At 47.7% G+C, this 13,819-nt stretch overlaps 1 protein-coding gene across 1 annotated transcript in view; it reads right to left on the bottom strand.

Moving 5' to 3' along the window:
• The window catches only part of LOC118087557 (nuclear receptor ROR-beta), a 36,961-nt gene extending 23,446 nt beyond the window's left edge, over positions 1–13,515 (bottom strand). The window contains exon 1 of the mRNA XM_035120322.3: positions 13,201–13,515. Coding sequence (XP_034976213.1) covers positions 13,201–13,207 — 7 coding nt within the window. The 5' untranslated portion in view covers positions 13,208–13,515. The remainder of the gene's footprint in view (positions 1–13,200) is intronic.
• Between the last annotated feature and the right edge of the window lie 304 nt (positions 13,516–13,819).

Raw genomic sequence — 13,819 nt, 5'->3', positions numbered from 1 at the left:
GTTGCCTCTTTGTATGCATTTTAAATACTTTTGTATGTGACTCTTATTCTTGCGGTTCTATTTGTAAAACGCCTAATAAAGGTTTGATAGTCAAGGAAAAAATAAAAATAAATAAAAATATGAATACAGTAAATAATGAGCTTCCCAATGGCGCAACCTTCCCTCGTATCACAGTTGCCCCATCCCAGCGATTGTTTCGGCTGCCCTTGCATAAGAATTTGCATGCTTTGTGCAAGTTGCAGAATTCCCGGCTCCTTTGGCAGGATCTGCCGAAGCCTCGCCCGTTACGATTTCCTGGCAAATTGTTCCTCTCGCTCTCCTTCCTCCAAGGAACCCGGGGTGATGCGCACAGCACCCTCGCTGCTCTGTGTCGTTTTCGCAACAACCACCTTATCAGGTAGGCTGGGCCAAGAGATAAACATTGTCGGTGCGCTCTAGCTACTACGCCACGCTGCCTTGGAAAACCCCTCCCCAAACTCAAAACTCCACCAGCTATTGATCACCGTGAGCAACATATTACATTAAAGTGGTCCCTTGGTTCTCAAGCGCCTTGGTACTCAAACAGTAAGAGCTGTTTGACAGTGGAATTTGCTACCAAGGAGTGTGGTGAAGTCTCCTTCTTTGGAGGTCTTTAAGCAGAGGCTTGACAGGCATATGTCAGGAATGCTTTGATGGTGTTTCCTCCTTGGCAGGGGGTTGGACTTGATGGCCCTTGTGGTCTCTTCCAACTCTACGATTCTATGATTCTAAACAACTTGGAACCCAAACACTGCAAACCCGGAAGCAAGTGTTCCGGTTTATGAATATTTTTCAGAAGCCAAACGTGCTCCGGTTTGAGGGTTACGCTTCGGTCTGTCTGTTTTTGCTATTTGTTTTGCCTTTCTGTTTTTGCAGCTCTTTTTTTTGTTTCGTTTTCAGGCCTGTGTGGAAGAACCCCAGTTCAGCTACTGATGGATTGACTGTGTGACTGCAGTACATTGTTTATTGCTTTCGTTTTACGGATCAATGGTCTCGTTAGATAGTAAAACTCATGTTCAACGGCTGTTTTCGGGGTTGTTTTTAAAAGTCTGGAACGGATTAATCTGTTCTGCATTGCTTTCCCTGGGAAAGCGTGCCTCGGTTTGGGAACGCTTTGGTTTGGGAACGGAATTTCTGGAACGGATTAAGTTTGAGAACCAAGTTACCACTGTATTCAATATGACCACTGTCCATCCAATTCAATATTCTCTCCCATTCATATATATATATATATATATCTCGTACCCTCTTATCTTATCTCCTTGGCTCAACTGAGCCTAATGACTTCCTTCCCTCCCTCCTGTCTGACGGTTTACAAAACGAAACTTTACATCTTTCCCAACTCTGACTGGCAGCTTCTCTCCAGGGTTGCGGGCACGAGATATCGCCAGCAAACGTTAAAATGTTTAGGAATTGACAAGCGGGTAACTGGAAGAGGCCTCCCCCAGCTCTTCTTAGGAACACTAGAAAGCTCCCTTTTACTAAGTCAGACCACTGATTCGTCCGGCTCTGACTGGCAGCAGCCCTACCCGGAAATGCTGGGGTTGAACCCAGGATCTTCTGCCCGGTAGCTGCTCTGTCAATGAGCTAAGGTCCTTAGGCTCTCATTCGGCAACGACAAGAAAAGTCCATTTCGGGGGCCTAATCTGGCCCGCCGGTTGATTTAATCCAGTTCCCATGGCAGTATATGTCCTTAAAAAGCTCAGCAACTTTGGGGTAAAGTCATAAGAAAAGCTCAACAACTTCAATCCTAAAAAAAGCTCACCAACTTGGGTCGGCCCTCACATATGTTCACTTCATCAAATCTGGCCCTCTTTAGAAAAAGTTTGGGCACCCCAGCTATAGCGTCATAGCCTAGTCCTGCGGAACTCTCCGCCACTAGGGATTCACCAGCTGCCGTCCATTGCAACGTGCCCGTCTAAACTTTCCTATTCTCAAACAGGCAATAAATACATCTTTCAACAACAGCTAGCCGGTTTCCGGTTTGGGCTTTTAAAAATACGGTTTTGTGTGCCGTCTTTGCAAACCGCCCTGATTTCTTTTCTTTCAAATGGATGAGTGGCATATAGAGATTTATACATTTCTTAATGAATGAATAAACGAAGGATAGGAGTTGGGAGTCCATCTGAACACCCACCCACCCAGCCCTTAAACGCTGGCACAGGTTTTATTGTGGCCAACTGATTTCTGGCCCTCCAACGCTGCAGTTTTATTTGTGTGCAATGGGGTGGCGGGGAAGAGACCCTTAAATTTAAAAGAACAATGCCAGCCTTTACCATGTGGCCTATAGTCACCTTCCAGCAGCCCAAGCCAGCATGTCCAATGGTTAGGGGCAGGGCCGTATTTAGGTTTGATGTGGCCCTCAGCTCCTGCAGGTAATGAGGCCCTTTCTATGTCCAGCTGTCCTTTGTCCACAACAAATTGTCACTGTTTTTTTTTTGTGTTGAATAGCTGCTATATGGTCATTGATGGACCTAGCCATTTGCACGTAACAAAATAGGTATTTTTATCAAGGTAATTATTGATCTGCAATATAATTAAGAAACAATTCAGAAGTATATTAATAGTGAAACAATTCTTAAGCTCCAACTTAAAATGATGAATTTTAACAAGGAGAAATGTAAAGTACTACACTTGGGCAAAAAAAATGAAAGGCACAAATACAGGATGGGAGACACCTGGCTAGAGAGCAGTACATGTGAAAAGGATCTAGGAGTCCTGGTAGACCACAAACTTGACATGAGTCAGCAGTGTGATGCAGCAGCTAAAAAAGCCAATGCAATTCTGGGCTGCATCAATAGGAGTATAGCATCTATATCAAGGGAAGTAATAGTACCACTGTATTCTGCTCTGGTCAGACCTCACCTGGAGTACTGTGTCCAGTTCTGGGCACCACAGTTCAAGAAGGATACTGACAAGCTGGAATGTGTCCAGAAGAGGGCAACCAAAATGGTCAAAGGCCTGGAAACGATGCCTTATGAGGAACGGCTTAGGGAGCTGGGTATGTTTAGCCTGGAGAAGAGAAGGTTAAGGGGTGATATGATAGCCATGTTCAAATATATACAAGGATGTCATATAGAGGAGGGAGAAAGGTTGTTTTCTGCTGCTCCAGAGAAGCGGACACGGAGCAATGGATTCAAACGACAAGAAAGAAGATTCCACCTAAACATTAGGAAGAACTTCCTGACAGTAAGAGCTGTTCGGCAGTGGAATTTGCTGTGGTGGAGTCTCCTTCTTTGGAGGTCTTTAAGCAGAGGCTTGACAGGCATATGTCAAGAATGCTTTGATGGTGTTTCCTGCTTGGCAGGGGGTTGGACTGGATGGCCCTTGTGGTCTCTTCCAACTCTACGATTCTATGCTATGATGTTTTACTGATGACAAACTTAATAATGCAAACACATTGGCATTTGGCAATAACAAAAGTTCCTTTAGAAACACAATTTACAAAGACTCATAATTCTTTTGGGGGGGGGCAAGAGAGTGGGGCCCTAAGCTATAACTTGTTTAGCTTATACGTAAATCCGGCACTGGTTAGGGGCGACGAGAGATGATGCATATCACGGGGGGAATAAAACTCTGCTGTTTAAGAGGTTTGCAAGCCCTGCCTTTCCTGACTCTTGCTCCTCTTTCCAGCTTTTTTCCCCTGGGTTTCCAATTCCCCCTCTGCCTCCCTCTCAGCTGCGCACACACCCCTCGTGCGTAAACACGCAAGCCCCGCCGCAATGACAGATCTAGGTCACTGGAACAGCTCTTAATAATACTACTTCTGCCACGTTTGCCTCTGCAGAGAACCGGGAGGCCTCGAGAGAAGCCGGACGGATTTAAAGCGCCGCAGGTCTTTGCAAAAGCAAAGGGGAAGGAACGGAGGCTGAGGGTTTCTGGTGTGCCGGGGAGGACTCAGGGCGAGAGAGGCAGCAAAGACGTCTTCACCGGAAGTTTGGGTTTCCGACTGGCATTATTTCTGCACCGCAAAAAACAGAGGCGGCGGGCCAAAGCTGAAGCCCAGCACTTTTTCCAGAGGAACAACAGACCAGACCAGACTCCATCCTTTTTCCTGGAAGCCCCCCTTATAATCCCAGGGAGGGGGGAAATGATTAAACCATTGGTGCCCGACTCCTTGGGGCCCAGTGTACCCAAGCACCCACAAAATTCCTCACGAAGGGGCTGGGTACCCACAAATTTGGGTGCCCGGACAATACACGGGCACCCACAGTCTCAGGGCCAAGCTGGCACTCCTGGTTGTCAACACTGGCACCTGGGCAGCATCCCTCAGGCGTTTCAGACAGGGTTTTTTTTTTCCAAGTCTACGTGGAGATGTAATAATAGTAATAGTAATAGTAATAATAATAATAATAATAATAATAAACAACTACTTATATGCCGTCCATCAGGCTGGGTTGCCCAGGCCATTCTGGGCAGCTTCCGACAAAAGTATTAAAACATGGAATGCAATTGACGCGGAATAGCTAGTACAGTGGAGCCTTGGTTCTCGAACTTAATCCGTTCCGGGAGTCCGTTCGACTCCTAGAACCAGGCCTAGGCAAACTCGGCCCTCCAGATGTTTTGGGACTACAACTCCCATCATCCCTGACCACTGGTCCTGTTAGCTAGGGATGATGGGGGTTGTAGTCCCAAAACATCTGGAGGGCCGAGTTTGCCTATGCCTGCCTGCAAACTGTTCGGAAACCAAGGCGCAGCTTCCGATTGGCTGCAGGCGCTTCCTGCAGCCAATCGGAAGCCGCACCGGACATTCGGCTTATGAAAAACGTTCGCAAACCAGAACACTCACTTCTGGGTTTGCGGCATTCGGGAGCCAATTTGTTTGGGAGCCAAACCGTTCGGGTACCAAGGCACCGCTGCAATCAATGCCAACTTGCAAAAAATGACAAAGGGGAAACGAGAAAAACAAACAAGGATACAAAAATAAAATAATAAAATAAAATAGGAAAATTAGTCACGTTATAGGTAGGAACCTGGGACCTTTTGCCTCCAAAACTTCTCACTTCAAAGAGTTGATGGCAAAATGTCGGGGTTCCCCAATTGGGTGCATGTGGCTCTAGCAAACACCTGCCTTTGCCCGCCCGGTTATAATGCATTAAAAAAAATATATATTAAGGGCTTAAGGGTTTAGTTTGGGGCTGGAGGGTTTTTTTCCTGGGGGGGGGAGGCTGCCTGCTTCTTGAGGGTTTCCTGCTTGGCGTGGGGGTAAGTTGTGCAAGAGGGTGTTTTTTCCCCCTGGGCACTGTGCCTTTTTTCCCTTCTGTGAAATGGGCAATCTAAACCAGCGTCTTAGATTTCCAAAAAGTTGCCCTAAGATGCTTGAAGGATCCGTTTGAATAATGTGCAGCTTAAGGCAGCGTAGGGAGCTTCTTTAAGCAGAGAGCCACCTCACAACCTCGTGGGGGCCACAGGCGAGGGATGGGCAGCGCCAGAGGCAAAAAGGACATGGGGGCAACATTTGGTAATTGTTACATCTGTAAAAGTTCCTAAGCAGGCCTCTCCCTCCCTCTCTAGCCTCCCTCCAGGGACTCATCCCAGCCAGGCAAAAACATCTGGACCAGTGATGGGGGGCAGGATGGGTAGACCAGATATAAGGTTTTTTTGGGAGGGGGGGTTGTATTTGTCCCCTGAACCTCAGAGCCCTTCATCTTTGGCTGAATTCAACTTTAGCATTTTCCTGGCAACCCCAGCCCCGATGTCCCTTAAAAGAAAGTTTCTCCCTTGGGGAAAAGGTTCACTGCTCCTTAGGTTTATATAGCGTTGGATGGGACCCCCAAGGGTCATCTAGTCCAACCCCCTGCAATGGAGGAATCTCAGCTCAAGCATCCAAAACAGAGGATCATCCAGTCTCTGCTTGAAAACCTCCAAAGAAGGAGATTTACCTGTCTCAGCCCTTCAGATATTGGAAGATATCTCCTATCTTCTCCCAGGCTCCTCTTTTCCAGGCTGAACATCCCCAGCTCCTTCAACCATTCCTCATCAGGCATGGCTTCCAGACCCCTTGATCATCTTGGTCGCCCTCCTCTGCCCACCTTCCAGCATGTCAGCATCCTCTTTAAATTGTGGTGCCCAGAACCGGACACAGGACTCCAGGTGTGGTCTGACCAAGCCAGAATAGAGAGGGACCATGACTTTTGAATGGATGCTTTTGAATTATGGTGCTGGAGGAGACTATTGAGCAGGCACCCCCAAACTTCGGCCCTCCAGATGTTTTGGACTACAATTCCCATCTTCCCTGACCACTGGTCCTGTTAGCTAGGGATCATGGGAGTTGTAGGCCAAAACATCTGGAGGGCCGCAGTTTGGGGATGCCTGCTCTTGAGAGTCCCATGGACTGCAAGAAGATCAAACCTATCCATTCTGGAGGAAATCAGCCCTGAGTTTTCACTGGAAGGACAGATCCTGAAGCTGAGGCTCCAAGACTTTGGCCACCTCATGAGAACAGAAGACTCCCTGGAAAAGACCCTGATGTTGGGAAAGATGGAGGGCACAAGGAGATGGGGACGACAGAGGACGGGATGGTTGGACAGTGTTCTCGAAGCTACGAACATGAGTTTGACCAAACTGCAGGAGGCAGTGGAAGACAGGAGAGCCTGGCGTCCTCTGGTCCATGGGGTCACGAAGAGTCGGAAACGACTAAACGACTAAACAAGAACAAATGACTTTCCTTGATCTGGACACTCGACTTCTGCAGAAGCAATCTGCTCAGAAACACCAGGAGGTTTTTAAGAAGCCAGAAGAGGAGGAAGCTGCTCCAAAATTGCGGGTATGGAAGCGCTGGCTTTCCCCCCGTCCTGCACAAGAGGCGCTCTGCGGCATCTTGGGGTGCCAACTTGAATAAGCTATCAATATATAAAAAATTTCCTTAACCCACTGGGAGCGGAGTCCCAAAGCCATGGATGGAGCCCTTAGGGTCAAAATCAGTCCCATCTGGGCCAAGGCCAGGTTCCCTTCAGTTTTCCAACGCTTCGACCATGAGCGAATGTTGCACGTCCTCCACAACCGCTTCGCAGTCGGGATATTATTTTAATTATTGCTATTATTAATATTGTTGTTGTTGTTAAAAATTGTATACCGCCCTCGACCCACAGGTCTCAGGGCGGTTACGACTTAAAACCGCAATGTGAAAAACACAGAATGCATAATAAAAACAAAAACCACCCAATAAATTCCCCCCTTCGCTTGGCAAAGAAACTCGAAGAAGAAGAAGAAGAAGAAGAAGAAGAAGAAGAAGAAGAAGAAGAAGAAGAAGAAGAGGAGGAGGAGGAGGAGGAGGAGGAGGAGGAGGAGGAGTTTGGAGTTGATATCCCACTTCATCACTACCCTAAGGAGCGGCTAACAAGAAGCTATTTCTGGGAGCAGGAGAAAGGGAACTCAAATTCTCCCTTTTCTGAGGAATCCCCTGCAAGGTCTCGGCGCCAGTTGCAGCCCCAAAAATGTCACCCAAAATGTTGTTCTTCCGCAAACAGAATCCAAACCGACTCGAAGGTTGCACCCTGGGCCTTTAGAAGCACCATGTTGCCACTTTAAATAGCCGCGGCTTCCTCCGAGCAATTCTGGGAACTGTAGTTTGTTATAAAGTTGCTGAGATTTCAGGGAATTGTAGAGTTGGGCTTCCCCCAGATTCGCCTCCCAGAACTACAGTTCCCAGAGCTGCCTGCGGGAAAAGGGACTGCCCTGGGAGTTATAGTTTTGGGAGGGGAATTGGGGGCCTCCTAAAAACTACAGTACCCAGAATTATTTGGCGGGGAGGTGCCAATACCACTTTAAATTAAATATTTCGAGGCTGAAGGGTGCTGAGAGTCACTTGGAAGGCCGCTATTCTCGCCCCAGAGATAAAATTCCCAGGGAGGTTTAACAAATCAATCCCTATTCCGGGGGGACTCTGGGAACTGTAGTTCTCTCAGAGGGGGACCGGGGGGGTCTCCTCACAACTCTCGGCTCTCTGGGCAAACTACAGCTCCCAGAAGTCTTGGGGAGCAGCTGAGATGGTCATAACCTCAGCTTCTCCAAATTTCCACGCTGAAATGGGATCGTTTCTTGGTCCCAGGCTCCCCACCTTCCCCGAAAAAAAAAAAGAATCCCGGGAGCCAGTGTTTGTTAAGTGCTGGGAACTGTAGCTCTGGGTGGGCAAACTGGGTTCTCTTGGGAGAGGGGGCTTTAAATGTGGGGTGCATACGCAAAACAAAGAACCCCAAGACTGAACCAAGTTCTTTCTTTCCCCCCAAAAAGAAACCTGGGAATTGTGGATCTGGGTGTGCAAACTACAGTTCCCATGAATTCCCCCCCTCCCCGGGCTGATGCTTCAAATTGGGGGTGCATACGCAGCCACAAAATATGGAACAAAGAACCCCAAGATATTTCTCTTAAAAAAAAAAAACCTTGGTGGAACGGGGTTGTTTTCAGCAAGGGGAATGAAACGTCAAAATGTTAGGGGCGCCCCTCGTTTCCAATAGGAACACTGGTGCCACTAGGCCGAAAAAAGCGCAGCGGTTGCTGTTTTTATGCTTGCATCGTTTGGCCTTGGGGTCCTTGCTCCCATGCTCAACAGAAACCGAATGCAAAAACAAAACAAAAACAAACCAACAACCCACAAATATTTGCAGAAATAAAGGAAGGAGGCATTTTGAAAATGGATGCCACGAGCTCGGCGAGAAATGCCAAGGCTCATGCATGTGAGCATGGATGTTGCAGAGAAGCGCGCTGGCTTTTCCCCGCCGATAGAAAAGGATTAGCTATCATGGCGCCGGGAGAAGGGAGGGGCACATACTGGTTCTCGCCAACGTGGCGCATGGAACCAAAATGGCGCCGGGGACATGTGCGAACCGAGACCAGATGGAAACTGGAGGCTCGGGTCCAGGGATGCGAGATAGGGATGAGCACATTTTCCCTCTCTGCCACAGCTAATCCTCTCTGCAAATCCCAGTGTGGGAAATTTCATACGTTATCCGCACACCGGCAACCCCTAAGCTCGGCGACGAACGGAAGCGCGAGATGTTTTCCCGCAACGCCGTCGCCCTCCTGCCAAGCAAAGGGGTTTCTACCTCTCTTCATGCTTCAGTCGCCCTTCTCTCTCCCCGCCTCCACTGCCTGTTAGCATCGCTGCGGCCATCTTTGGAACGGCTGGGAAGAGAAGAGGTGGCGGAGGCCGCTGCAAAATGGCCGACATGGGGGTGGGGGACGACACACGACACGTGGCGGAGGCCGTGCGGCTCGAAGGAAAACCACAGAAGGACAGAAAACACCTCTCCTTTTTTGCTTTAAAAGGCAGAACGCTTTCGAGAAGGCCGAGGTGAATTTTCCCAAGCCTGCTCTCAACATGTGCTGTGCACTCCAACCTTCCTCCAATGAAACGTCCCATTCCGTAAGGATATTTTTGCTATTTATATGCCACCCGTCTGACTGGGTTGCCCCAGCCACTCTGGTCGACGTCCAACATATATAAAAACATAATAAAACATGGGGAAAAAACTTCCCTATACAGGATTGCCTTCAGACAGCGCATGAGTCAGATAACTCCATGCTTCCCAACATTTATCCGGTGAAAATAGGGACATTCTACTGAACCGCACCAATTCTGCATCTTCTACCCACCAAAAAGGCTACAGACATGGCTTCCTAATTCCATGACAGAGCGTTCCGTAATAAGAATGTGTTATGCCTTTAAGGGGGTCACAAAAACCTTGTTCCATCACACTGCAAAACCCACACAGTCCCTTGGTTGATGGAGGGAAGGAGGGATGGAGAAAGATGAACAGGAAAGCGAGAGAGAGAGAGAGAGAGAGAGAGAGAGAGAGAGAGAGCTTTTTCTTTTTCTTTTTGCCACACAAGCATGCAAGCTGCCAGGTCTCACAAGTCTCTTGTTTGCAGCTCAGCTGACTTGCCCACACTGGCATGCAATTTAAAACCCGGGCAGAAAAGGCTGACCCAAATAACTGCTCCTCTTTATTTTTTCCGAGACTGTTAACGCAACAACAGCGGCCGGTAGCAATTTATGCCAAAGCACATGACGGGCCAGGTGTGGCAATGCGCAAGCCTTGCGGGTCACACAGGAACATTCCTCAGGGCCACGCGAAAGCTGGCACAGACCTTCGACTGTCTTAGCACCTAGTAGCAAAATCCGGGCCTCTCTTTTTCTCAGAAAGTAATACCTGACAGAAACTCAGGTCTGCCAGAAGAGACGGAATCAACAAGATACGTGTAATATCCTTAGTACTGTATGTCCCCCCCCCCCCGAATCCTGTAAATCTGGTTTCGGGGATATATATATGCCATATATTGGGCAATCTGTGGGTCGTGACTGTAAAAAACTGGGTCAACAGATGGCAGGGGGTGAATCTGGGGAGAAGGAGGGGGAATATGGATGTGTGGCATCAAATATGGAGAAATCTGTATGAATTCAGCGGTGCCAGGGTCCGACTGTGGGGCACAGAAGACCGGTATCCCCCCCCCAAAGGGCTTTGGTGTGGGGTCTGGGCTGCCCCACCTCCGAAGCGGCCTTTTCTAGGACCCTCTATCCTAGCTCCGGCTACCCATTTTTTGCCTTGGGCTACCAGGAAGCTTGCCAGCACTGGGTATTTTGCTAGGTTATCCTAGAACAGGATGCTGGAATCTTCGGGTTGGAAGGGACCCCGAGGGTCATCCAGCCCAACCCCCTGCAATGCAGGAATCTTTTGGTCTAGGCGCGGATCTTGAGCCCGCAAGCACGAGATTAAGAGTCCACCCACCCACCAAGCCACAAAGTGGGGAGGGGGGCTTAATGACACGCCACTTAATTCCTTAAACCCTCACCGAGACCCTCCCTATAAAACGTTTACGAAGCAGGACAGTCCTACAAGTCAATACATTCTCAAAACAAGCAAGCAAGCTAGCAAGCAAACAAACAATTCTTCTGCAGCTGCCCAAATTGAATGCTGAAGGCCTGGTATTAACGTTATAGAAAAATAATGATTAATTGAACTTTTAACTTCGTGGTGGGCAGCTCTCAAATGGAACGGGAACTGTCTACTGGGTGATTTAATATATATATATATCCTATTTTCTTTCGGCCCACCTATTTCCCCCCTCTAGAATCTCTTCATCAAGGCTGTTACTCCCCCCCCCCTTTTTAAAGGACAATATATATATATATTTCCTTCCATGTTAACCCTGGAAACTTTTTTTTAATGGCACTAACCCACCTAACAGAAATAAAACATTTAAGATCAACGTTTCAGTGGGAAGCTATTTGCAGCAGATATTGCGCTGGGGGAATCCGGAAATTTAAAAAAGGAAAAAACTGTGCCCTTTCACCGAGGCCGGATTTCTGGCAGGGCAAGGGTGCCCCTGAGGAAGTGCAGAGTGCACCGAGCAACAAGGGGTGTGTGGGACGATGGGAGAAAGGTTTCCAGATTAGAGAAGCAAGTTTTCCCGAAAATTAATATTGCTACCCATATGAAATGGATTATCAGATGCCTAACTCCCCCCCCCCCCCGCCTAATCTAGCTCTCCAACAAAATACCCTCCCAGCGAGGGGGAAAGCCATCAAATTATACAAGGGAATGGAGAAGCAAAGAGATGTGCAGGGAAGTCTCCAATATGTTTTACTTAGAAGTAAGTCCCACTGGCTTCTGGGGGCAGGGGCATAGCTGCCAAGTTATCCCTTATTTTAAGGGATTTTCCCTTATGCTGAATAGGCTTCCTCGCGAGAAAAGGGAAAACTTGGCAGCTATGGGCAGGGGGCATGATCCATAGCAAACATAATTCACAATTGCAGCCTGAATGATCTGCAGTCTGGAAAACACAACAAAACCTTACAGCAAAAAACAAAAAACAACCTCTTGATAGCAAAATAAAACGTCTTTTTTAAAATTAACTTTTTTTCTTTTAAAGGAAGAGGCAGGAATCTAATCGGTGAAGTTCAAAATGAGATATTTTTTGCACCTTTTTGGGGGGGGGACACAACCCAGTTTCTGAATCTCTCTCTCTCTCTGAATTTTTTTTAAAAGGAAAACCCTTGGAATGCTACATAGTGTATACAAATTTTATATAATGTTTGTCATCTTGTATGCCTCACCAACATAATTGTATCTCCCGATGTCCATCACTTAAGTAAGAGTTGCTCAGGATTTAGTAATAATAATTGCAGGTCCTGAATCTTCAAGGCAAGATAAATCGCCACCAAGACAGGGGATAAATCAAGGTGGGGAATGGCAATCATTGACCCAACCCTACTCAGAGAAGACCCATTGAAATGAATGGACGCAACTTTACTTGACTCAAAATTCATTTTAAAGGGTGGATTGCAATCGACAGTTTATTTTTCCCTTATGGCAATAATAATAATAATAATAATAATAATAATAAATGTTATTGTTAGCTGGATTTTGACGCCATATACTGTAAAGTTGCTCAGCTCCAAAGTGGGCCAAATGTTTGCTTGATGTTGGGAGAAAATATCATTTTCTAAAAAGCCGGGAACACAATCCGATCCTACACAATGCGATCCTACACGCGTTCATTTCCCTGCGCACATAAGGATTTGCCTGCGAGTCAACCCCACGGCGTCATCATTCAGACTGCAAAAGCCTAAGCACGTTTACGAGTGAGTAAAGCCTCTCTAAACGCAGACTTACTCCCAAGTAAGCAGCGCCATCCCTCTGCAGTCTACTCGGAAGCAAATAAGCATGAGACTTACTTACTCCCAGGTTAAGCCTGCGCATGAATGGGGGGGGGGGTCCACAGTTTTCGGGTGGCAATAAGTCTTCCCGCTACCCCATTTATTCCAATAGGTCTACTCTTGAGTAAAATCCAGGTGGCTCCAACAACCCCTTTTTTTATTGCAACCGGGGGGGGGGAGAGAGAAGGAGATTTACTTCGGAGTAGGCGCGGCTCGGAGGAGCGCAGCTTCTTCTTCCCTCTCTGCGGACCCAAGCACTACCAAATCCTCCTCAAGAGTTGACCCACTTAAATCAGATTCCCCCCCCCCGATTTCAATAGGTTTACTCCGAATAGGCTGCAGTTCAGCGTCCGCGCGCGGGGAGATTTACGCACGCTTCTAACCTTTATCCCCTTGCGTAAAGCAGAGTTTGGGGTGGTTGTTGTTGTTTTTCGGTTGTTTAAAAAGCGCTCGGATCGGGACCAGCGGAGATTTAAACTCTCTCCATTCCCCCCCCCCTTAAAATTTTGAAATAAAACCCTTACCTCGCATGTTGGCTGATCTTCCTTTATTTGCGCGCTTCTGGAAATCGCATGTAGGAGATTGAGTGCAGAAGCGAAACTCTTTGCAGGAGGATGGATGATGGAGCAGAAAGGAGAAATAAATAAGGAGAGATGGAGAGCCGAGGCTCCTTCTTTCTTCCTCCCTCCTGCTTTCTGCTTTTGCTACCCTAATTATTCGGCATAAATAATAATAATAATAATATGCGAGTCGGTGGCCGGGAGCTCCCTCGCGCGCCTCCTCTCTCTCGCCTTTTGCCAAGCGCGCTTGGAGAGATCTGCTAACCTACTTTCCTGCAAAGCGTGGAAAAAAATTGCAGGAGAGAATCCCCGGGCTCAGGGCCCCGCCCATCTCCTGTCAATCACATGCCTCCACAGGCCCCGCCCACCCCTGTTATTATGTCATCTTACTCGCAACTTCTTCTTGTGATATAATGCAAAACATCACCTCTCTCTCTCCTCCTCCTCCCTCTCTATTTTTATTTTTATTTTGGTAACAAAATTGCATGCTTTCACCGATACTCCTGCCTTGCAGGTGATCGGTCCAGATGCCCCTTGGGGGTCCCTCCCGAGTCTGCCATTGTGTGATTCCGTGATTCTAGCC

This window comes from Zootoca vivipara, chromosome 6 (assembly GCF_965207765.1).
Source record: "Zootoca vivipara chromosome 6, rZooViv2.hap1.1, whole genome shotgun sequence".
NCBI lineage: Eukaryota > Metazoa > Chordata > Lepidosauria > Squamata > Lacertidae > Zootoca > Zootoca vivipara.
This window is presented reverse-complemented; position numbering and strand designations above follow the sequence as displayed.